Consider the following 26,606-nt stretch of genomic DNA (forward strand, 5'->3'; position numbering starts at 1 on the left):
TGACAAAAACAGAATAATTTATTAAAAAATATCGGATGCGCCATCTATCAGAAACATTAAGAACTATTTTCACTACAACCTTGGGCGTTTTCCCACTGATGGCGCTACCGATACCTTTGAATTAATTATTTTTTATTCTTCGTAAATATATAAATGCATTGATGAAATTTGAAATAAATACCAGACAGCCGAAACTTAAGAGCTGCAGTCTTTTCAAGTTATCGATCAATGACGTACTTGTATACCAGGTGTTTAACAACAGTCATTTTACAATCAACTCTGCGACTCACCAATACCCTTTTACCATCAAACATGTGTGCCAAAGTTTTATAAAAATGTGGCGAGAACAGGAATTACTTAGTCCATACAAAAAGCAAATGTTTCGTTTCTAATTCTGGATCCTGGTAGCTGTTTGAACAGTCTCCACTTAGCTGATAATTTACTAATACATAATTAATTTGAAGAGGTACTTGAAACGACTAATCGCGTTACGTCTAAGATCTGTTAGATAAGTTTTACTGGTGAGCCTAACCAGCAGATCCGGGACGAAAGGCAATAATATTCCCATTCGCATAAAAAACTATTTCAATATTCATTTACCAAACCGCGAACTACGCGACTCCGAGTTTCCTTATGATTTAAATTCCTATCATATATTATTGAAACAAATTAATTTATATTGTCGTGACAACCATTGAGATAGTTTATAATCCCCATTATCTTGGCAGCGCTAACGCAGCCGTGCATAGAACCGTTTTGAAAGTAAAATTAATCGTGCGAGACCTATCCTCGCACGTGAGTCACAAGGATCTCGCAATTTTATAACGTCATAAATGAATCATAGGGAGCGCGTAAGAACGCGCGCTTCCACGACCAATGAAATCCTTTCTATCGTTCGTCGAACGTAAACATCCGCGGGAAAAAAAAACAAATAACAAATAATTCGCGTGTGCAATTTTCATTAAGAAGCGATTCAAGCGCAAAAGCAGAACGATAATCGGCGTCGATTGCGCGTGCCGTTTGATTTGATTGATTTAGACGAGTGTGAGAACTCGTAACGCCTATCTGACGATAAAAGTTGACGGCTCGATGAACACGTTCGGTTAATGAATATTTCGCGGTACGATTCAAAGTGGAGGATTGGAAATTATCAGTAATCGAAAAGCGTAATTGATTTTACGTTTCGTAATCGTTGATTGATTCGTTAAAATGGTTAATAATGTATAGGACTATTCTTAATAAACAGTAAAGCATTAGATAATTATATTTTATATCCATTCATTTATAATTCTATTAGGTTGTCCAGAAAGTTCGTGCCAATTTCTAAGAAACATTCAGAAACATGTTTGAATTTTAATATATATTTGTTGAATTACATAGGTGCCATTTTGTTCCACAACCTTTCCACCTTTTAAGGGATGTATGCATGTTATTTGTTTTACACCACTTCGATATATTCAGACCTGCACCATCTACCAAAAATCGACATGGACCTTCCGGACAACCCAATAGTTTGAGTAGAAATATTTGCCAATTTTTTTTTCTTTTTTTTTTGTTAGATCGAAATATCAATCTTCGAAGTCCTGAACTTAATCCCCATGAAACTACAATGGACCTATTTATGTAGATAAAGAACCTAAGTCTCAACCTGATGGCCATGATAATTGCAAGAGTATAATAATAATTCTACGTCTATAATAATCTTCTAAGTAATAATTCTTTTTGGTTAACTTCATATTTTGCTATTACAAGCTCCAAAAAAGAAATGTAATTAACGCCACCGTGTTCCAAAAATCAACATTTTGGCGAGCTGTTCGCAGTAACAAAAAGGTTTCTCGAAATCGCTTCGTTTAATAGCGAAGTATTAGCGATACTTCGAAAGACGACTTCGTTTCTTCTTTTTTTCACGGAATTTCCATAACCGTTATGTCGGCGCGAGATAACAATGCAAATAATTAACCACCAATAAAGCGTTTCCGGGCAGGTTGTGCAACAGAGTATGTGTACGGGACGAGCGTGCATCGCGAGAAAATCGTTTCGCGTGAATGTTCAAGGTTCGATCGGAACCATCCACCTTTCGCTTCGGTATAATTACTGAACTCGAGAGTCATCTGTTGTTTCTTGTTGTTCGTCTTCGGCGTCGAGGTTGCATCTTTGTGGCACGAAGAACTGGGAACAATGTAGCTATATTTATTAACCATTTATTAGGCATTTAGGATTTTTAAAAGATCTCTAATATGGATTTATTAAGTTTAAAAACAACAAGAGTTATAAATGATTGTTCCAGCGAACAAATAAACCTCGCCCTCTTTTGTATCGCGATAATATTTCACCTTGGCAACGTGTATAGTAATGCCACGATGATAACGAATTTCCGAGGGTAGAAATTGTATTAAAAAAAGGAAACACGGAGGTGTACAAAGGCGCATTGAAGTCTCCGCGTTCAGCACGCAACCGACCGCGTGTCTGGATTCTAATCGTTCGAAGATTGATAACGAGTTTGGTTTATGTATTTGCGTTCGAAGAGAATAGAACAATCGATCCCGGTGCTCTCGAGCGGTGTACACGTGTATCGTAATAGTTTGTAACTTTCTGGATCGTTTGATTATTACGTCGACTCGTAAAACACACGGATGACGACGCCGACGATACCAAGCGTGCCTTTGTCAGCCATAACATCGGCCAACGAGAGCATAATTCACCTGGCGTTCTCTAAAATCGATCGTCACTTTGCATACGACGAATCTCCTTTCAACCCGCATTGGATTCGATCGTTACACGAAGTTAATTTATGCAATGCACGAAGATTGATGTTTCGTGTTGGCCTGTTCGATGCCTCCTCCTTCGTGCAAAAGTTATTAGAACTCATTAACCAATCGATCTTACCGCAAACCTGGCGGTTGTCCCACGTGAAATGGGTCACGAAGTTATCCACCTTAAAGGATGATAACTTTGCCTCGTTGGAGCTATTGCGTGGTGGATTTAACGTGACAGGGCTAAATGCAGAATTGAAATGTCAAAAGTGTATTATTCTTCAGATTTTGCTTTTTAGATTCGTTTAGATTTCACTTTATGGACATGATGCCAAATATTCTTGATAAATTAAATGGTAAATAACGTTTATTTTCTGAGGAATAATGTAATGAAAGAGAGGAGGGGATGAAGGAAATCATTAAAAAAATAGTAGAAAACGAGAGAGAACAGTATTGTGAAGAATACTGTGTTTAATAAAATAAGGGAAGGGATAGGGCCAAATGCAGAAAATATCAAAGGTGTAAATGAAGTTTATGTCTTAATCATTTTTTGGAGTGATCGTTCCACCAATTTCCTCGAATGACGCCCGAGATGATTAGCAGTGAACATTGAAGCGTGGAGAATCTATTTTTGGCTCGATTATTAGCTTTAGAGAGGAATACTTTGACGGATCGAAAGGTCGCTTATTATGTACTTATTATCTCCAGTCTCGGAAGAAGTATCTCTCTCAAATATTTTCCTGTTGTGGCGTGCTATGCGTTACGACTTCGGCTACATTTTACTTCTCGTCTTGGCAGACAATGATCGTGGAATTTTTCGTGAGTGCGCCACGATGATTGAAGGAAGTCGTCGACGACCGGGGGGGAACACTCGCAGACCTATAATAAGACGTCATTTTCCACAGACTCGATAACTATAATTTCGTGCGGAATTGAATCTTTAATTGCGCGAATCCCATACGACGACGATCAGCTGGCGCCAGTCAGGAAATAAGAGTAATAAACGCGACGCTAGCCAGAGATGAGCGAGATTTTTATGCGAGGGGTACTCGATCTATTGGTGCTCCAAAATTGGGAATAGTTTTCTATATAATTTTTGTGTGCTGAACCTGAAGAATGCAGGGATCAGAAAAAAAATGGGTTAAGTAAGCAAAAAATGAAAACTTTGGCAAATTTCACGTGTTTTATTAAAAAATAAAATCTTAAATTCACGTTTGGAAAATTCTTAACTATTTTCTTTCGTTAAACCCAATAACCGTGCTTGTTAAATCGAAGAACAAAATATAATTTCATTTTCTAAATCGAATTGCAATTTGTGTCGAACAAAACACGAGTTTAAAGCTGCCTATTTTTATTCCGAACAAGAATCTTGCTCATTTCTGGTAGCCACCGCGAATTTCTAAGCGTGTCGAATCGTTTCCTACATATCTTTGGAATGCCTGCGCACGGAAACCCTCACTTCCTATTTTAAAATAACACCTCGCTCGAGGTTGTCTGCGATTATTGTTACTATGAAATAATGCAACGATGAAAAAGTGTTCCGTATTTACACGGAGAAATAATGTCCGCGAGGATATAAATAAAGCCTTGAATCATCCATCTGTTTCTGCGTATGACTGTAGGACTTCCGAAGAAACCTTGCTCGCTATTTTGCATTCACAATTATAGCGGTATTGTAAAATTTCATGGTTCATCAAGAGACGTAGGTTTGAAAAATATGATTTATGGTTGGGTGATCATTGGTCTCAGGTATTTGGTATCTTTAGGTATCGTTCTCCTTTTCATTTCTATTTTACCTTCTTTCTTTCACTGTCTAACCTCGTCTATCTTAGATTTAACGAAATCTAACAGCGTTCCACTATCAAAATTTCAGATCTGGTTACTCGATAGCCATACAATTGGCCTAACACTGTCATCCAGTTCAGGGAAGCTCTTCCTCCTTTGCTATACATGAGAGCAGTGATATATTTACAGAAGTGGTGGAGTACAAAGCCTTTAATTAGAAATGTAATTGTCCCTAATTGAAGACTCCGTACACAAGGCTTCTGTAAACACACTGTTGCTCTCGAATTCGTAACGACAAGGAAGAGCCACTTTCCCTGAACAATCATGACTTCGCTTTCCAAAAGCAGTCGTAGCTCTTGTATACAACTGTTACACAATAATCGTAACTTGAAAAGTTACGTAGGCTGAAATTTGACGCGAATCTGACGAGAACGCGATCAGTTGATCCCTTGTCAGGGTAAAAGTGAATCACCGACCGATCGATAACCGTTCAGCCGAATGTTTGATCGATTGGCATTGACCTTAGCGACGAATCTAATTGTAAGGAACACGAGGAAAAGAATCGCAGGAACAGCGTGGATCGTATCGCTGGGATCTGCGCATTGCGTAACGCGCAATTCCACACGAATTAACCAACGATAAGCGTGATCGCCGCCTTCGTGTCGGCAATTGTTGCTTCGCTGAAGCGCCATTATGGATAATCGGTTTTGGATTCGAGCGGGCGCCCGCGACGCAACAAACGCAAAGTAGAAAAATCCTGGCGTCGTCAGACGAACAGCGCGAGTTTGCGCTTCACCTTGCTAAAGGCTGTACTTGAAAGGACGAAACGTCAACCTTATAACTCCTTTCGATACGCCATCCTTCCCAGAAATGGGTGACAAGACTTTTCATTAAAGAACTAAACGAATTAATTTCAAAAGTGAGGGGATAATGAAGATGGACAGGATTTGTGAAATTGGAGACGGCACAAAATTAAATACTACGAGAAATTTTAAATTATATACATGTTTACACAGGGTTAAATGCAAATATTCGAAGAATCTTCCTCGCAAAGTTCCGCCATCTTCTTGTAGATCAAAGAACCGATAGCAAATCCGGATGGGAAGAATCTAGGCGTGACTGAATATTCGAACGTGATTGCGCAACGTTTTTAGACACCATTATCGAGTGATAAAATCACGCGGCGCGCCGTATAGATCGCAGAATCGACTCGATCCTCCGGCAAGTTCGCGGCGGAGATTCTTCAGCGTGCAAGTTCAAGGCTCAGAGAGCGATACGGATAGCTGCAAGGTCACCGAGTGTGCAAATACCGTGATTATAGCTGCGTGTACAGGTGCAGCCGCTTTCTCATTGTCGGCAGATGAGACCTGCTGACGTAAACCACGCGATGGGTCTTGGGGAGCTCGCGAAGACCTCGGACGTGATGGTCGACTTCGCGCGGAATCCATCCGCGGCGTTACGACAAGCGCCACCGAGTTTTCCTTGGTCGATGATCGCCTTGGAACTTTTCCCCAAGTTCCCAGGGCTCCGTCTGCGTGGAAAGAGTGACTGGAATTGAAAACAGCAAGCTACATTGACTGCAACGAAATTTCCGTCCACTTACTCGCGGAGGAAACGAAGTTTAGCTCCACAGTTTCGCATTCCTTTATGAAACCACAAGCTACGATTACTAGACTGCGGATTCTTAAGCGTTTATAAGAAATTTTAATGTACAATGAACTACAAAATACGCATAGTATGCGATAATTAAAAATAATTAAAAATAAATTCCTATTTAGGTTCAATTTTTGTAGGAGTTAGTTTAGATAAAGGTCCGCAGATCACGGCAGCGATTATTATCTAGCGATTAGTGATGTCAGTGGGTTGCAAAAGAATTTACTAATATGTATCATATATTATGAAACTTGGCTGTTTTAAGAATTCTGAATAATGGCAAACGTAGTGTCTCCCAAATAAAAACATATATTTATTTGTGTTTCTTGGCACTGCTTTATAAAATCAGGTTTTCAATTTAAACTACAGCTATTGATGTCATTGGGTAATGAAATAATTTAATAATACGTGTCATGCAAAGATGGGCAAAACTCTAGGCGAATAAATCTGATCGACATATCATGTACAGTAAAAGTGAGCTGTTTCAAGAGCCTACAAACGATATATTCATCCTCAAAATATACATTTATTTGTATTTCATGCAATTTTTATTTGGAGGGGATATTACCCTCACGTTCGTCAAGATCTTTAAAACTGCTCACTGTGATAAAAAGTTCGTTACGTTTATCGTATCCTAAAGGCCCACTTTATGAAATTCTTTACCTCCTCAGCCACGAAGCAGCCCATGGGACCGTTTCGAAATAGTATCCTAGCTTTTTCGAGCCCGTTTAGCCGTCGATTGCGTCAGTTCTGGGTTAGTCACCCCTCTTCCCTTGTTTCGCGATCACGGTGGATCGCGTGGAAAGAATGAAACAATTATTTCGAGGTCATGGTCGGATTGCACGCCGCGGGAAATGTATGCCGGATCGATTGTCTTCGACGCAGCATAATGTACTGGGAGCGTCAACGATAAAGCATCGTGTCCGATGACGCCGATAAGCTGGGATAGAAATATCGACCAGAGTGGGTTACCGCGTGTAATTATGCGGACTATTCGTTTCGCGGGTTCCGGTACCATCGCGTATCACTTTGCAACTATTCGAGCTCCCTATTGTTCCGAACGCTATCACGCCCATTTGTAAACGTCTCCCTGCTCGCTGGTAACTGAATTTCCCACTAATTCACCTACTCGAAAGACGGCAGTTAATTGCACGACCACCAGAATCGCGGTGATTCTCGACGAACTTAGACACGGGGTTCTAATCTTGGAACGAAAACTTCGGTTCCGGCGTTGCAATCTCGATGAAATGTATCGCTCTTGTTACGCGTCAGCCTCTTCGGGACGCGCTAACGACTCACAGTTATGAATTTAGGAATATAAGATTGATAGTTTGACAAAGTGACGAGAGGACTGTGGCAGTAGCGATATTAATTGTGGTGAATCGGGGAATTATTTTGTGTGTAAACTATTTAAAATAGATATCCCTTGTAGATCTTTTGCAGTTCTTTTTATTTGTACTGAATATTGGTGTGCTTTTTTCTTTTAACACTAAATCTATCACGACCAGTCAAATGACCGTTTTTAAACTTTTGTGTATACTTCTTATATACAATGTATAAATTACATACAACTGTTTCGTGTGTTATTGAATCTAGTTAGACGTGAAATATTAGGTTGTCCCGAAAGTTTCTTTCGCGAGTTGCACACAATTATTTTATGTGGTCGTGTTTATATAAATAGACAATCTAATTTCATAGATATTCATGTTGTAACAGTAACGGAGCAAAATGAATCGTGCACAATTTCAGTAATGTAATATAAAACATAAAATATTGTGCATGTAGTACTTATTAATAAAGCGAAAGAAACTTTTGGGACAACCTAATATTTTTGCTTCTAACTGAAAAAAGTGTCTTTAAGACCAGTCATTTGGTCGATAATGGTAGAAGTATATGCAAATGATAAGTCGGTAGGTTTAGTGTTAAATTGAGCTGTGATTGAAAAGAACTTGGCACCTAACACTGTCTTACCTCGATTACAGTAAAAACACCCATTTCTTTATTTTTCAAATGAATTATAATGCAGACTAAATATGCAAATATATTTTTGAAACCCGTTGTGTTAACAAAAACGAACTGGTTTGCTCAAGTAGTTCTATAATATTCCAAATTAGAATCCGCGAAACTAAAGCCCCGATGTAAACTACCTTCGTGTCAGCTATTATTTTTCTGTTATTGGTATCGATGATATCGGTGCATTCCCATCGCTGTACCGCTGCATCCGTTCAAACGTCAACGAATTCCGTGAGTAAACCCGCTTCAAGTGAGCCACAAAACCCTGCTCCTCGCCAGACGCTGCAGCATTCCAGGCCGCCGCGACGCCGACAGGTCCCTTGGAAAAGGGTGCTCCGAAACAATTCCCTGGACACACTTGGGTACGATCCCTTTCGGCCGAGGAACCAAATAAAAGAATATACCACGTTATTAAAGTGAGACGACATATCTGTGTATTAAAATCGATCTACAGTTAAAAATTGCTTTGGTTGTGTGTATTAGGTTAAAGCAAAAAAAAAGTCTATTTAAAAGTCATCCTTCCAAGAGGTTAAGCTCCTATAGCATACTCAGTCACTGGAAACTAGAGAACCTCGAATGGAAAAGTTACAGTTACTCACTTTGATATTTGGCCAATATAGCTCTCCTGGATTTGCTTGTTAATATCTTCGTAAATTACCAAAATATTCGTTCGATTGCTTTTTATTATGTATCATTATGTACGTATAAATTATATTATGTATTACTATCCTCCTTTATCGACAATGAGACCAATAGTAAATACTCTGAAATCCACTCAGAGTCCATTTATGTACAAATATCTCCATTATACGACTTGCCAGTCCACCTTCCTGGAGCCCATCGACAAATATTTACATAAACACAGCAATTGTCGACATACAAAAGCCTAAAGCTTCCTATACGGTACAAGCTCCACTAGCTTATGGACCATAGTTCAGGTAATGGAAGCTACGAGGACCTGGAGGGTTCTGAGCTCAGCTACGAGGGGCTAGAGGGTACTGAGCTCAGCTACGACTTCGTATATCCGAAGCCGAGCGTGATTTAGCTCGTATGCATCCGAAGCCGAACGTATTTAGCTTCTGCTGTGCATACTTCAATTTCCTCGATGTGGAATCGATTCGAAAATTCGTAGCGGATCAGGAGAGAAAGGGTGCATCGAGACGGTTCCCCTGATCCACCTGATTCCCTCAGGTATCCGAGAACCGTTTGCCCCATGAGCGTTGGAAGATAGGTGGGAGGTGGAAGGTGGAGTTACCAGGTGACGAGCCTCGGCGGGGCTCGCGCTGTCTCTGGGTAGGGGCCCGATGCGTACCCTGGTAACATTGGACCCCCACTTGCCGCTACCGAAGTCGAAGGCGCATACGGCTCCGACACAGACACCAAGACAACCAACGACGGGACACAACGACTACGAAACCGCACCGGCGACCATCGTCCGTCCCACCGTCTGCAGTTGCAGTCAGCCACGGTGCTTACGGTCGAGCACGCGACATTCCGGCTACGCGGGGGATTCCCGGCGTTTCCCTTTGGGCTCTAGACGCGTTTTCACGTCGTTCACTAGCCTGTCGGCCGCGTCGGGGCACGTCAACGGTGAGTCACAGGTGCCACGCTGCGCAGGTTAAATCCGACGCGAGATCAGAGCCCCAAGGGGGGAAAATAGAGCTAGACGCGACCGACCACGTTTCGCGATCGTGCCTCGTGCCTTTTAGACGTCCAGGTGACATCTCGCCCGAGTGATACGAAGACAGTGAAGTTATCCACCGGAAGAAGGGGGTTATCGACGAGTGACAGTGAGTAACGTTGCCCCCGTGAATTCGGCCGCGGACAGGAAGCAAGGCACAACTCGCGTCAGGATCCGGGATGGTTAAACTCACTGCGACGATTAGCAGGATAGATCGCAAGGAATTTTAGGCCGCGTGGCTGTCCTAGAGCGGCGTTTAGGCTACTTTTTATTTGGAGGGAGTGAGAGTGATTAATTTTAGTACTATTTCAAGCTGTGGTACTCTTTACTGCCTCAAATTGCTTTTCATTGAATGAATTTTATCGTAGAATTGATATAAAGAGTTGTTTAATATTTGTTAGACTAACAGGAGATTTTAGTGACCCGTGGAAACAATAAACAAGGCACGATAAAATCTCTATAAATCGAGGGGTTATTCATTTTTCTTGGTGAACCCCGATGACTCAGAATACAAACAGTTGACTCGAAGCTGAGCATACAAGCACTTGGCCTCCGGCTCGAGCTTATGTCAACTGACCTCCACGCCTCGAAACAAAATTAATTGCACATCAAATCGTAATTAGTAATTGAACACATATAGTGGAATGACTAAAATTGTCTCGATAGTAAACACTACTTTGCATCATTACGATTAATGTCCGATATTATTTGCTTTGGTTATTACTATATTATACTCGTAATCTAGAAGGCAGTCAAATATCGAATTAAAGAATTTTTTTTGTTAACCATCTGTACACGGTGATGCTTACTTTTTAATTACATACAATACTCCTAGTCACTTAGAGAGTTTCGTACGCGTTCCATTCGACGACTAACCTGATCGTTATTAAAAACACAATTCCAGAGTACCTCTTCGATCTCACAGAAATTTTCAAACTTTTTCGCGTAAATGCACGCGCCATTGTCGATCCAGAAACTTCAAGGGATTCCGTTACTCGCGGAAAGTTCAAGGGGACTACCAGCTTTCTTAAATTGTTATTTTTGGCGCGCTTACGATCCATTATATGGTAATTGCCGCAGCGCATATTCGACGAGTTGTGTTACTTCACGGTCGAGTAACTTTGACATATCGGGAACATAATTGGCCCAGACGCTGTACCGCGCGATTCTCGCTCGAACGTCGAACTTCCACGCTCGACTTTCAACGAGGATAATCGGCATCCGCCATTGTCGTTTCGACTGTTAGTTTCGCAAGAATAGACACAATTTTCTGGACCGCCACCTGAATGCATCGGCACTTGTTTTTCGTTTTTTATAGTAGCGTAATCAGAAAATTCAAATAAAAGGAAGGATTTTCAGATGAAAATCTACTGGAGCTACCGGAGTAAGGATAATAATTTAAAAGTGTCGATGACTGGACCAGTGTCGAAATTAGGTGCACTTTTAGCTTACCATTCTCTGTCGTTGGTTCTTTTCCTCGCGCGATTACCGCCAGCCGGTGCAGTCTGTTCGTTCACCTTGTCGACTCGACTTGAGTAATCGTTTATAGGCGTTCATTGATCGATACCCGGCCTGTTTTTTACTCTCTACTTTGAGGAAAACCTGTAATGTTGTTTTTTTTTTCTGTGGCGTTTCAATGCATGCGTTAAATTCGCGGAACAGTTTTCTTTTTGTTTATTCGATGTGCATTACCATAAATATTTCCTGACGGAAATTTTCTTTTGACAGAGATTCGATATTATATATCGAACGCGTTGCAACGTTTCGGCCAGATTACAACGTTTTTTTTTTTAAGGAAACATTATTCATGAGAATGCAACAGTAGGAATGTTTTAAAAATAAAAGATACAGTAACTCTGTAATTTCAGTGACTCGCGTCGATGTATTTAAACAATTGTTACTTTAATGCTAAAAATATGAAAAGTATCGTCGAAAACAAAGACACAAACGTCAAGATGAACAGTATGATAGCCTCAAGTAGCCTCGTTTAGCTAGCTGACGTTCGAACGATCCACCGTGGACATTTAAATAGTTTATTACGCGATTTTTTTTATAGTTTCCATTAAGTTTGTACATTGCATAAGTTAGTTCGTGGCCTATTGCTTGCGTCCAATTCATGGCCGCCATAAAACTCGGCGTTCGTTCTCGTTCACGAATCCGAAGAAACAATGAGCCGCGGTTATCTCGGTGCCATTTGGCGATTGTTCGTACGGATCAAACGTCACGTTGCAATAACGGAACTACGTCATAAATTGGCGAGCGGAATCCGTGACCAGGTAGCCCGATAAAAATTTCCTGGTCACTTCGCGTCACACCGGTTTCTCTAACCGTTCCCTTCCACGTGATCCAAGAAGTTCAAGTACGTACTCGCGGATGATCCTTCCGTTATCGATGTAACGTTAGGTCCTTCTCCCAAATAAACTATCAGGTTTGTTAATTCTCAACGAGTGCACCGAATGGTATTTCCATAAAACGCTATTCAATTTTGTGAAGTGTACTTTTTCTTTTTGATACAGCTCTGTGGCTTTAAAATTCTGTTTTTTTTTTTTTTTTTATTTGTTCACTTTACGTAAGTATGACCGTGGGTATATTATACAGAATTATAAAAGGTATATTTCAACCGCAATTCACGAATTAACTCGTTGAGTCAGTGCTTTTCACTGAAGAACTAAACAAAATTAATTCTGAAAGTTGAATGTCAATGAGAATGAATTTGAATGAAATACTTGAATTTCGATGGAGTTACAAAAAGAAATACCCCACTGAATGTTTGATTATGTAGTTTCCAACAGGCTAAACAAAATTTAATCACAGTAGAAACCGTTGATCCACCCTTGCGCTCTTCCTTCCAAACTTGTCACTTCCCACCCATCTCCTAAAAAAATTAGGAATGCAAAGTGTGCCATGAGTCTAAACAAAAAAAAAAAGAGTTAAAAACGCAGCGCCCTAATGGTGTCCTTCGTTCTTCGCTTTAGAGAGTCACCAAACAGAACCTCGTCGTCGATCGCGACGGAAATCGTCAACCACGGATCGCTGGGGGAGATCCAGCTGAAAAGAATTGTTGGGATTCCAAGATCTCGTTTGGATCGTCGAGAAGAGAGACAACTACGCTCGTGGAAGGAAAAGATCGACGTTTCGTGGAAGGGAGCGCAGGGTGGAAGGCGCAGTGGTTCTTGCATCAGAGAAGTCGAACAACGTTTACACGGTCGTGAAACGGTGACACGGAGGGGGTTTTACATGCGTCATCGTCGTGCGGGTACAAATCGCACGCGACGAATCGTTTCGACGGCAGTACACGTGCGTGACGACGCGCTCGATCGGTCCTGCGGAACACGGGGCTTCGATCCTCTTTCAAGGACGCACGGTGATAAATGTGGTGCCGAAGATGACGCCCTCCACGTTCTCCAAAATGGTCACCCGGCTCGTTCTGATGGGCCTCGTCGTCGCGTGCAACGGTGAGTACGATCCGATTACCCTAATTCAATGTCGTCGGTACTGGGGGGGCAATAATGAGTAGACTGCGGATTTGTATGCATTTAGAGCGATAAAGTGCAAAAAGCACAGTTCATATTATATTATGTGTATTATATTAGGTTCAACTTGATTAGGTACGTTTGCAAAGATTTTGCTTTGCGTAATGATCCGCAGATGAGATACACTGCCGTTAATTTCTATACATGGTACTTGTGATTCTTTCAAAGAGGGACGCAAGCAGAAAGTATTTTTGTGATAAATTCGTATTTATCGAAGTGGGGTAATTGTACTCGAATTCAATGACAGGGTTTTCGAACGATTAGTAGCATACATGCGGGACACTCTAACTACCAATTCTTCGATAGAAGTAACCCACCTGTGCTTTTTATACAGAATAAGATATTTTTTTAATTCAGTTCAAAAAGTTGAAATTAACTTTACGTGATGGATTTATGTCCTTTACAATGCTAAGCGTCGCTTTCTCTTAAATTTATTACGAGTAGGTAATTCGTTTTATAATAAAAATACGTATTTCGGCCTCGATAACCTAGCATAGACACTCTCTCGTCTGAGATTAATACTTACGTCAAAGATTCGAATTTGTTTATCTTCGTAATACCCAGTAAACCAACGTCGTTCACAACGACCGTTTTGTCAACGAGAAAAAATACATGCCGCTGCTATGAAAGAACAATGGAATTACGATAGATAAGTGGTCTCAGCGATCATTTTCAAGCAAGACTGTCAATTAAACTTAGTCAGTGTCGTAATGAATTAATAAAATTCGTCGAACTTAGCATTCCTCTCAGTTAAACATTGGAATATTATATTTGCAACGATTCGATTGAAAATATCGTCTATTTGTATTTTCCCACCAACGAGATCGATGGTTATACAAATTCAGATCTGTAGTTTCATCGTTTATCCGAGACTCGTGTCAAAGTTTCTCGATGACGAAGAATTATGACGAAGAATATATAAATGTTCATACATTAATCGTTGTAATTTATCTTATATTCCTAAGCGTAATAATATCAGCCATCGCGTTATGGTATCGAATTAAAATTGCACGAACCATCATTTTTACGACTTCGAAGGCCTTAACCTCGACAAGGGCCACGTGGACTTTAAATGTCTTTACACAGGTTGCATTCGAAATGACCGGCGCGAGGGCAGTCGTTTTTGCTGTTACACCTAATAATTACCTGTAGATCCAACTGTCAAAACTTCTTCTACTTGACGTCCCCAGCGTTCGCCATCTACTGAAAAATTTCCACTGCGTGTAAAGACGCAACCCCTTTACATTATTTACTATTTTAAATATACAACAGATTACTGCTAGCAAATTGTAAACTAATTATAAAAGCCACCGTGTGATAGAATGAATACTCTGTGCGACCTGAGGGGAAGGTAACGATTGAAATGCATTTCCATTCCGGTTTGAAACATACAAAACTGGAAACCCTACGTTCAAAATACGCCGCGATCGAAAGGGTTAACGCGATCGAGCGCACGGGATGACCAACGGCGATAAAAACTCGTCGAAATCGCGTGGAAGCGGTACTTCAGTCCGAGCGCCTTGGCAGTGAAATCCAGCACTCGAGGCAATTCTCTTCGACGATTTATCTTTCGAGATCTCGTTTCTCTTTCCACGTTCACCGGAGTGGCGACGATTCGATTTCATTGAGTAGTTCGACACGGTCGCTCGTGGAACCGGCACGCGCACCTGAACGCGTAGAACGCGTTTAGAGCGCGACAAAAATAAGCGACGGATGTCATTGAAGGCCCAGGGCCACTCAGAGACTGCGGGTCAATTACCTTTTAGAATTTCGAGCAGAGTTTTCCTTTTTATAAAAAGGAAACGTACAAGCTTGTTGAACAGTGGAAAAGAGTTGTACAAATGAACGATGAACACTTAGTTAAATGAAATAATGATTTAAAAAGTTCGGAGTATTGAGTTCTGCTCTACACTTTTATAATTTTGTGTATTTTTATTCGTAAAATACGATTAAACTCGCATAGATCATCTCGTAGATGGTATAGATCGGTTTTTAATACTCCACAAGATTAAAATAGATTATCCACGCAACAAGATTAGGTTAAATTTGGAGTCCACTGGGGAGTCGGTTCAATTTACTTATTTCCCCATATAAAGCGTTTTCCAAGAGATTCTTTAAGAAACAAAACCCAAGTCCCTTTTGCCAAACCTTTTATTTGCAGAGTTACTCGAATGTAATCAATAAGTATTCAAATTTTCCTGTGGGGCCTTAAGCTTGATCCTAACGCTAGATCAATTTCTCTGCGCTATTTTTTCCGCGTTCGCGTCCGCCGTCGAGAAAATTTATGTCAACCGTTAACTTCACTTTCGTCGAGAGTGGGTGCCGTTGAAATAACAAACGCGCGACGATTTTTCACCGAGAAGCGGCGACGAGAACGTAGCGACAGTACGAAATCATGGCAATCTCGAGCGAACGGAATCAGAGCGAGACGCAGAGGCATCGCCTAGAATCCACAGGTCTGACGAGCTCTGCGTCGCTTCTGACTGATTTCAGTGCCATGCCACTGCTAACACTGTTACATGGTAGATCAGGTGTAGTAGAGTGCTATACTCTTCTCCTTTAACACGCTACGTCAAGTATATATCTTGAAACAATTAATTGTGGAAGATAGATTGTTAAAGAAAGTAAATGAACTTTGGTGATGTTACAGGAACAAGTACTATGACAAGTTTTAGATTAGTTTCCAGTTGCCTAGGATCAAAGCTTCGGTCCTCTAAAAGTTTTTATAAGAATTGACACATTGACTGCCAGGCTGATACTCTTGAAAATTTGTACTGTGATTCAATTTTCTTTACATACTATTTCAAAATACATAATCAAACATTTATTGTGGTATTTATTTTTGCGCTTTATTCAAATTCATTTTCTTTGCCAGTTAACATCCAGAATTAATTCTTTTAGTTGTTCAGTGAAAAACGTTGCCACTCATTTATGACAATCAACGTGTTAATTAACTGCAGGAAAGGTTCTCCAACCATTTTTGGATTCACGTCCGAAGTCAACGCCCAGAGATTTCGATATCTCCTCTAGCTCACCATTCCGCCAAATTCTGAAAGTGTACAGTACGAATATCTACTTCAAATAAAAGTGTGATATTTTTAGATGTTGAAAAGATCGATTGGATATTCCAAGAAAAACAGAACTTTGTTAAAATCGTGAACGCGTTTATTACGTGCCGACAGTGATGGGCAAAATCCTAGGCTTCGAATAGGTTTATCACGTTTCCTCTTTTGAACATTCTCCAAAGAAGGAAACGAGTAAACTTCGGATTTATTCGAAGCCTCGGGTTTTGCCCATCTCTGCATGCCGGTTCGGTGTCGATTGCTTCGAGTAAGTTTTGTTTTTCAGCGCTGCAACACGTTCTTTTCTGACGCGCGTAATTTAAACAAACCATATATATGTCGCAAGGAAATGATAAAAATAGAGATTTGATGAAATCCCTAAGGTAGATGATCAATTCACGGGAGATGATAAAATAACAACTCCGTGAAAGGTTATTTCCCTAAAGAAAGTAAGTGATTTGATCAAATCCCTTAACTGTTTCAGTGTAAAGATGAAATAATATTGTTTAGATATTGAAAGTAATTTATTTAGTAAATCATGCGTTATTAAAAGTAGAATAGGTAATACAACAATACTCATAGAAACATAAATTATTTATTCGAGACTAATTAGCAAAAGAAATGGGTACTTAAGCTGATATTTTAAAAAACAGAAAGAATATTTTTAGGGAATGTAATTAATAAATAATTTATGTTTCTACGACTATTGTTGTATTACCTACTCTACACTTAATAACGCATGATTTACTAAATTAATACTTTTAATATCTAAACAATATTATTCCATCTTTTCACTAAAACATTCAAGGGATTTGATCAAATCATATTATTTCATCTTTTCACTAAAACAGTTGAGGGATTTGATTAAATCACTTACTTTCTTTAGGGAAATGACCTCACAGAGTTGTTATTTTAACATCTCCCGTGAATTGATCATCTACCTTATGGATTTGATCAAATCTTTATTTTTATCGTTTCCCTGCGATATATACATAAAAAAGAAAGGAACCTAGCTGGAACTAGAATCGTTCCCGACAGGTGAACATCGATAATTTGCATGAGCATCCTAAACAAACGTCAGTTATCGAGAGCAGCATCGATCCAGGAACGAAGATCGAGGTTGTATCGTTGGGTTTCGGCGGGCTCGGAGTCTTGTCGATTCTTTTTCAATGCCTTCCTGTAAAGCATGGCCGAGGAACGACGTGCACGTTGCCCGAAAGAACTGGTTCTTCTGCGGAGGGTGGTTAAACTCGATGCAATGCGTGCATTTAGTGAAACATCGCTCTGGAATGCAAACACGTGGGGAAGGGTAGGAACCTCGCATGGGAACTATCGCGCGATCCTGGGTTACGATCCAACGCCGCTGAATTTTATATGTTTCGTCAGATACCATCGTTTCGCTTGCCTCGAGTCGCGTACACGCTTTTTCTTTTAATTTTACGTAACATTCGTTCCTAATCCAATCATTTCTTTCTCTTTGTAGTTACTTATATACATCTCCCGTCTGTTCCGAGTCTGTTATTAAAAAAATTAAATCTACTATCTCAAATCTTCGTTGATATAGTTGAACGTTGTTTCTCTACGTGTGTAGGAGGATAAAGAAACAAATTTTGATAGATATATCGCTCTGAGCAAAAAGTGGGAAATTGAAATATCATTCCAAAGGTCTCTCCGCGCAGGAAAGTTAAATGAAAATAATGTAATAAGGATTAAAACGAAATACAAAAATAATCTAATCGTTGGATCAAGATTGTACTACATGAAAGCAAATTTGCTCGATGTAAATTACATGGAACGGTGTAAAGGTCCTCTTCTTTAAAACGACGTTCCTTTCTTTTTTCGTTGAAACGACTGTGGTCATTGTTTCCTGACAAACATACTCCTCCTTTTTTTTTCGAGTGAAAATGCGTGACGCGTACCTGGGTTCTCTGCGAGGGGACGACATACTCTTCCTTGAACTCTATCCAACTCTGACCTTAACTTGTTCCATGAATCGACGATGATTCGATCCCATGCAAACGTTCGCTCGTTTCCTCATTCCAGAAGCTACGACAGAAATTAAGAAGGACGTCGAGACTCCTCGAGACGCTTTAGCGTTTCTCGACGATCGCACGCGATGGGTTTTACGCGTGAGAAACGCATTACGTTTTGAAGAGGAGCGTGAGAAATCGTGATTGCAGGGGATTGCGTGATTTTGGAGCGTGTTCTCACTGTTACAAAACGTTTGTCCAGGCGTGATTATTCAAATAACGAGTCTTGGAGTCTTCACTGACCATTTTCACAACTGTTTCGTGATGGACGTGCAGATTTTATCGTGACGTTCTATCTTGGATCGATTGCAATTTATTTCTGTGAAGTTCTCTTACAGGGACACCTAATAGTTTCGAAGAATTATGATAATTTTAAGGGCGTTGTTATGTAAGTTTATTTGAGGCCATTAAATACATATTTCTGGTTAGGTAGTGCCCAAAACTTTCAAACTCCTGATAGGTGTACTTATCTGTTATTACCAAAGGCACACGACGAGCCTATTTCCGCTTATCGATATTTCTCAAAGCTTTTAGATCACGGAACGAAGATAACACTACACTTTCGTAATGAGAGGCTCATTTACTAGTGACATGACTACGGCTCCAGAATTTTCACTGCGCAGTCATGTCTTCGATAAATTTAATAATAATGTGTTCCGGGTTTGAACCGTGAACATGTTCCAGAAATTAAACTGCGTTTCGTCCAGGCAAGCTTTGCCTTGGATCCAACTATAATTCATCAGAGATACGATTATGATTCCAAAATAAATATTTCAAAGGCGTAGTTATATCGCCAATAATATTCTTGGACTACATATACCGTATTTTACGGACTATAAGACGCACTTTTTTTTCGAAAAACTGCCTTCATAATTCAGGTGCGTCTTATACTCGAAATTAATATAAAAATGTCCAGTGTTTGATTCAAAATTCCCGCCAGTCTTAAAAATAGCCATATAGAAGCAATCTAATAATAAAAATGTTATTTCTTTTTTAAATTGCTTAAAAATTAAGGTGCGTTTTATAGTCCGTAAAATACGGCACACTCTTGTAATTTGTTATTTATTTAAGAAAAGAGCAATAATCTTCGATGTATACGAAATATTTCTAAGGAGTAAAGTATAAGGATGATCTTTCGACTCTTTAGTTCCCAAGTGATCCGTAATTTTTTAGTGGGAAGGGAAAAAGTAAGTGGGAAGTGAGTGGATATGATCAGGTAAGAGATTGTAGTACAGAGGTGCAGCATGTGATAAGGAACCAGAATATTTCTCAAAGACTTTCTCTTGAAGACTTTCGAGAGGAAAGGAGGATTAGAAATGGGGAAGAACTAATTGACATGGGATTCGTAGTTTTAGGGATAGAAGAATTCTTTCCAATAAGATGGTTCTATTAAAGAAGACGAATATGATAATATTCTGTTTCGTGATGTCTTCGAGGCTGTTTAAAGGACGATGAAAATTTTCGGTGATATTTTTAAATTCATAACGTAGTAGCTGTCAAGGTGAGTTCAACGACTCGGAAATCCAGATTTGGACATCTTATGTCGTCGAACTCGCCTTGACATCAGTCACCAAGCTATGAAATTAACAATGTATTAAAAAGGCATGAATGTTAAGAAAAGAATCGCCATTTTAAAAGAAGTTGACGATTCTTTAAACAACCCTGTAGATAGAGTCAAGCATTGAATTAAGAATTGTTTGCCTCGAGCGGTGCGATTTTTCCCCTTTAATATTTTCTCCCACTTTCGAAAGAGCTAAGAACATTTTTCATTGGTTCTTTGAAATTTTTATCCAGAGAATTTTTTCCATCGTAACGTCGCGTTCCTCGAGCGTGGCGAAGGTGGAACGGAGAAGAGGTGTCCAAGCCGCGCTCTTCTTCATTTTCTCGTGACAGCACGCTGTTTGCGTAGCCGCATTATTTCGTTTTGTGCATTGAATTACGTTTTGAGATAAGGCACGTCGCGGACGCATCGTCTAAAAAGGAACGGTGACTCAGGTCGTTCGACAATACGGTAACTGCGTCAATTTGTACCATTAATCGCGATATGAATACGTTTTGTCAGGTAGATTGATTTATGAATCCGTGGAAGGTGTCTTGAGTGACATCAATGATGATTGGATGAAGCATATTGCGAATAACATTGGGGAACTTGATGGGAGACGAATTCTGCACGAGTACGTGATAAGAGTACAGTTCAGTCGAGAGAGACAGCATAACAGAATTAATTCCAGTAATATATATACACATGTATATGTATATGTATGTTCTCTATTGCTTATTTAGAAACATATTCATGTTACAGTGGCTAGCTTAAACAAAAAAAAGTCACAGTTTCTCAGTGGTTTTGTCACGTTACACTCAAGCACAGAATGAAAATGAAAATATTTATAATCGCATAATGAGAGAATTCATCGAAGAAGGAAAAAGAATCTCAGCAAGCACACGCCTGGTGAAAGTGAATGATTGAAAATATTTGTTTGGAGACGATTATAGATTCCTTCGACCGATGCTGTTCGCTTGAGACGTCCCATTTAACTTCTCTAGCATGAAATTAATTTACAATCTTGTGGGAAAGAATGTAACAGTCGATCGACTATTTACATAGTTCGTTTGATATGCCTCGTTCTCTCTGTAGGTAACAATTCGTATCTCGTACGTAGTTGGTAAATATCATGCGTTGAACTCGTTCTTTTAATTAAAAAATTCTTGAATTTTTAGTCAGTTTCACAGTCACACTCTATATCTTCGTGATTTCATCGTCTGAGTATCGTGTTCATCGAGTGGTATTTAAATATGCATCACCGTATCGTATCTTTTATCTTTTTTTAAAGATATGTCTCCTAGACTCGATCTTCCTGTATTTACTGTATATGAAACATAGCACATTGCGCGCGTACACCATGATAAATAATTAGAAACTATTCCGTGGAAAATAAGAGAACTAAAAATAGTACACTAGTCACCTCTGCTTAATTTCCCAATGTAAAGTGCAAAAGACTTATTTCATAATTACTCCATATATACTTATTTATAAGCTTTCTTATTTCTCTATATTCGACTCTACTTAATTTTCCAATGTAAAGTGCAGAATATTTATCTCCCCCACATTTACGGTAATTACTGCACGAACCTCGATAGCTGCAGAATATTCAGCTCAGGTTCCGCGCAATAAACGAGGTCCTGCACGTCACCGAGGAGAATCCCTGGGTTCCTTCCGCCTCCGGTCGAGGAGGCGACGCCCAGCCGACGTATTTTGAATTTCACAACGTCTCTACGTGGGAAAAGAAATCGACCAGTGTCTCTAATTGTCCTCCCGGAGACATCGTTCTGGGTTAACGACCGTCGCTTGCGTCGATATCGGCCCGTCCTTAATTACGGAACGAAATCCTCCCTGACGCGATCGAATCCACCTTTTTCTGTCTTCTCGCGGCCGCTTCGAGCAACGAGAAACCGCTGGCCTTGTCTCACGGCCGATAAGCCCGGGATGGGATTCCATTGTTGTGAAATTAGTCACGGAGAAGCCCGCGAAGATACATCCGGGATGCGGACGAGTCACCTCGAATACTCGAAATACCGAAGCCCTAATTAAACCTGGACCACCTGCGGCTGGTCGCCCGTTAGACGCTAATGGAGCTCTGGCAACGTGCACCAGACTCGGGCATCGTTTTAAGAGCATCTTTTTACTGGCGAAGTCCTTTAGAATTTTCACTCTGGGATCATGATTATACAGGGTGTCCCAAAAATGTTCGTTAAGGAAAAAGTTGTGTCAAATCACCCTCCGAAACACCCCTTTCGAGAACCTCCAACATTTTTGGGACACCCTGTATGAGCTGTGTTCACTGCACAAACCGATTCACTCGAGTTTTTGAAAAATCTTAAATTTAAGAGTCACAAATTTTTATACTTATAATAACTTTCCTGAATATAAAGATGAACACCGACAACATTTTTTTGGCCATTGAATAATAAATAATTTATTTCAGAGGCCGTTTTGCAACGAACGGTTCATTTAGCTAATAAATTATATTATTTATTCAGAATTTGAAACTTCTAGATGGGAGAGTCCCTGTGTGCACCAAAGTCGAGCGTCATTTTAATGAACCTTTTTCTAAAAATTCGAGATGCATAGTTTGTGTAAACGAATGCTTTTTAAGAACCGTTCCTTTAATTGCTGATCAGGATCCAAAAACGTGGAGAAATCAGTCAATGGTGCACGTATGAGTAGTAATTCAAGAATTCAGGAATTCGAATTCGTTGAATAATTTCGCAAGTCCCCGTTGCGCGAATTTTTAGTATGAAATTGGAGTCGATAAATCGACCCAACGATGGTGAATAAATAGAAAAAAATGTCTGGATGATGTATAGATCGATGTTGATACATCTTTTTTTCCGATGAAAGTTTCCCCAAGAAAATGACTCACAAAGCTACCAGATGGTTCGTCATAGGTAATAAATTTGAATTAGAACTTGGACGATTTAACCAGATGGAGAAATAAGTCAGTGCTTTGTTTTAGGAGATACCTCTTTGAAAATAAGTCATTAAAATTCGAACTTTAACGAAGGATAGACTGTTGATAGCAAGAAACGTTCAAGTTGGTTACATTCTTCTACGTTCGTACATTCTTTATCAGAGTACTTTCACCGAAAGGACGTGAAGTATTTTAATCGAGGTCCGATGCTTCTTTGGACACCCTTCATTGAAGGCAGTCAATTGCTAGAGGCAACATTAGGTAGTCTGTGCTCATGTCCGACACGAACATTGAGAATGAATCGGAAACGCCGATGAATCGCGTCGGGCAACGATCGGAAATTACGTGGCAAGGTATCAAGGACGCGACGAAGAAAGTAAGAAAGTGTATATAAGAAAGTAAACGGTCGCTTTGGCTGTCCGAATCTCATCTTTCCCTTACTCCATTTCGTTTTCCGAATCATTCTTCTCTCAAGACTCTCTTTACGCATCGATCGTCCATATAAATCTGCAATATTACGATAAAATTGATTGTTCACACTTGACAAAATTAAAATACATGCGAGTTCCATAAGTAGATCCAGAAAGATTGGCTGCCGAACTCGTAAAAATTTTAACTTAAAATTTAGTTTCGAGAGTATTAAGAGATTACGTAGCGTAACACATCTCCTAGTATTTAATTATTTAATCTCGACAAGATTTCTTTTCACCTTCGAATTTTTTTAGTTTCTCAATGAGAAGTCCTGTCACCCATTTCTGGAACGACCAACGTGTTTAATGCTGGTCCTAGCGAGTTATCTTCTTTCTCTAGACGAAAACGATTCGAAGAGACTGAAAGAAAAATGCACGCCCAACAGATGAATTAGGTTCGAGGAGTCTATTAATACATTCAGTAGCAACACCTGCGCGCATGATACTATCTTATGCAATAATTCTCACGGCTGACAACCGCGAAGTCAAACGACGAAGGATGATAGTCGTGTCACAGTTGTCCGAGAGGTGTTTTAAAATGCGGCTCGCGCCTATGCCGGATGCAAATGTGAGCACGAAATTTCGGCGAAGAGGGCACTCGATACCTAGAAGGAACACGAAACAAGGAAGTAGTGTTCTCTAGTACTGGTCTAGGAATCGAGAATTTCCTGCGAGTGGACATTTAACCCTAGGAAGACCAGCAATGGTTCGATAACCTGCAATTGGTTTGCTTTTAACATTTGGCTGTATCTATGTTACTATCGCATAATGTTCTTTTGAACAAAAGTTATAAAAATAAACGTCAGCTGTGGAAATTGTTCAAATAATAAATACATCGATATCTTTTTAAATTTAATTTGGAAAATCAGGCTTCTAAGGGTTAACATTTCCAAATAAATCTTTCATTATGAATACGTAAACGAATAAATTTATACACTTTACATTTAATTTGGACAAATTTCTTTAATAAAACTAATATAAAAGTGGTCGTACTGAATTTCAAAGCTTCTCGATAGATCATTGAGATACAAATCGAAACAAACTCCATCGTACACACGCGACCGATAGTGTTGGATTTTTCGGGGTCAGGTGGACTTGAAGTCCCGAGAAACGAAGTCACCCAGAGAATGGGGGTTAAATTTCAACGGTACTTTCTCTCCGTTGTATCGAACAACCGCAGAAATTGATTTATTTGATGAGATTGAGGTCGAGAAGTGAATCTATCGTCGAACAGACCGACTCGCATCCCACAATCAGTGCCATGCACTGTTAATTGGTCGGAAAGTCGGTCATTTTTGTTCCCAAGAGCAATCACGGTCGAATTTCTCTCGACGAATGACCGTCCGCGCTTGTTCCATACTTTCTACGGCTGCCTGTATGTAATACGCGTCCACCGAACTTGGTCCTTGGTATTGTCTCGTAACGTTCGCCATCTCCACGACAAGCGGTGCTCGTCCTCAAGACGAAGCAAAGTGGTCGCTGACACTGGAAGGTCGTTTCCACTTTACATTGACACACTCATCGGCTCGCGGTTTTATGGCGATACGTGCCTGGCTCGGGCACACCGCTAGCCGCCGATATAACTTTACATTTCACTGCATTGCTGGGGAAACTTTGCACTCAGCTGGCGTACGGTAGGCCAGAATTCATTCATAGCGCCGCAAAAATGATCGAACCGATTCTGGTGAGAACCGCGCGTGGACGTACTGGTCGCGTGAACGAGACTTCTGGGAAAAAGTGAACGATTTTCCAGAAGGAGCTCTAGGATTTTCATTTTTTAATAATAAAACACACCCGTCGGTGTAGTCAGGACACTCCGTATGACATCGTTAGACCCTTTGAGGTGTAATTGGTTTCTTAGTTCGATCTCGAGCAACTTTGATTTCATGTTTATAACCTTGATAGATCGTTTTAGTTACGAAAGAATTGCTCGGAATTATTTAAGGATTAGTGTTTCTTCATTTTTCATTTTTGTAAAGTATGATGGTTTTTGAAACGATTCCCAAACAAGTGTAAATGCCTTCCTGCCGCGAGTTTCATTGTACTACTGCGCCAAATGTGCCCTCAAGCATGAAACTAAACCCAATGACCAAATTAGTCCGTCTACAGTGTCTATACTTGATAGAGTATATATTCTAAAGGCTTTTTTAAAAAATCCCTCGGCCCTTCGTTACCCGATATTCCTTTCGCGGAACAGCCTCACCGCGCTGGCGAACCTCTGGTGGTTCCCCTTTCTTTAAAAATGTTTCATTACCGATCCGTCCCTGTGTCTATTTGCACACGGTGACAGACGCGCGACGCAAGGCGATTGTCTACGTGACTGTCGTAGCTTCCTGCCCGATGTGTCCTACATATATGTTCAGCTGAGTTCCTTCGGATCACGGTGTAACTAAAGGTAGGTCCACACGTGCAACGGAAAGACGAAGACGGGACTCGGAGAGGCCTGAAAAGTTCGAGGAGGACGTTTAAGGACTTCGCGACTCGAATTCTTAGAGACGACACTGTCAGGGTGTCCCTTTCATCCTTGGTACCAATGACGGTACATCGTTAGACTTTTAACGAAACTGCTGCCGCAAAGGAAGTCTCGAACACCTGTGGAACCGAGGCAGAGTGTCACAGGTAGCTGAGATTCCCCCCCCCCCCCCCAAAAAAAAAATATTTAGATAATTCCATTAGTCGGTTCCATTAGTCTGCAGTATTAAATAACGCAAATCTGATTGTTCTTTTCGCTCGTGTGTATTCTCTGCACGATCCCCGCGCAATTTCGATACCGTGAATCGAAGGATTACAGAGATATCTCGAGAAGCTGTTTCGTGGATGGCCAGCTGGAAATTTCGGAGGACGTGATCGTATTGTGGATAGCTGTCAATTCGGAATAGTTCTGGAATCGTCAAACGTGTTCGACAGGTTACGAAGCTCGCGTCGTTGCTTAAACAGACCACATTCCGAGCGATTTCCTCGGTGGAGGGTTTTTGAAACCAGGCATCCGTAACACTCGCTCGGATTTACAGGGCTATTTCTACCGTGGCTTTCTTTGACGTTTAGAAGACTCTGTCAATTTTTTAAAATCCCGATAATAAATCGCGAACGAAAGTGACTCGAAAAGTGCTAGACTGAGGCGCTCCTTAAAAGGTTTTAAATATACATATTTAATTCT

General features: G+C 40.3%; 1 protein-coding gene across 2 annotated transcripts in view; it reads left to right on the forward strand.

Annotated features, from left to right (window-relative positions):
* The first annotated feature begins 9,577 nt into the window (after positions 1 to 9,577).
* Positions 9,578 to 26,606, forward strand: part of LOC128873055 (uncharacterized) — a 30,344-nt gene continuing 13,315 nt past the window's right edge. Inside the window, exons 1-2 of one of the 2 annotated variants that reach the window (XM_054116327.1) lie at positions 9,578 to 9,994; positions 12,861 to 13,340. In XM_054116327.1, the coding sequence (XP_053972302.1) occupies positions 13,271 to 13,340 (70 nt within the window). In that variant the 5' untranslated portion in view covers positions 9,578 to 9,994; positions 12,861 to 13,270. The remainder of the gene's footprint in view (positions 9,995 to 12,860; positions 13,341 to 26,606) is intronic. The other variant, XM_054116329.1, reaches the window with a different exon arrangement.

This window comes from Hylaeus volcanicus, chromosome 1, assembly GCF_026283585.1.
Source record: "Hylaeus volcanicus isolate JK05 chromosome 1, UHH_iyHylVolc1.0_haploid, whole genome shotgun sequence".
NCBI classification, from domain to species: domain Eukaryota; kingdom Metazoa; phylum Arthropoda; class Insecta; order Hymenoptera; family Colletidae; genus Hylaeus; species Hylaeus volcanicus.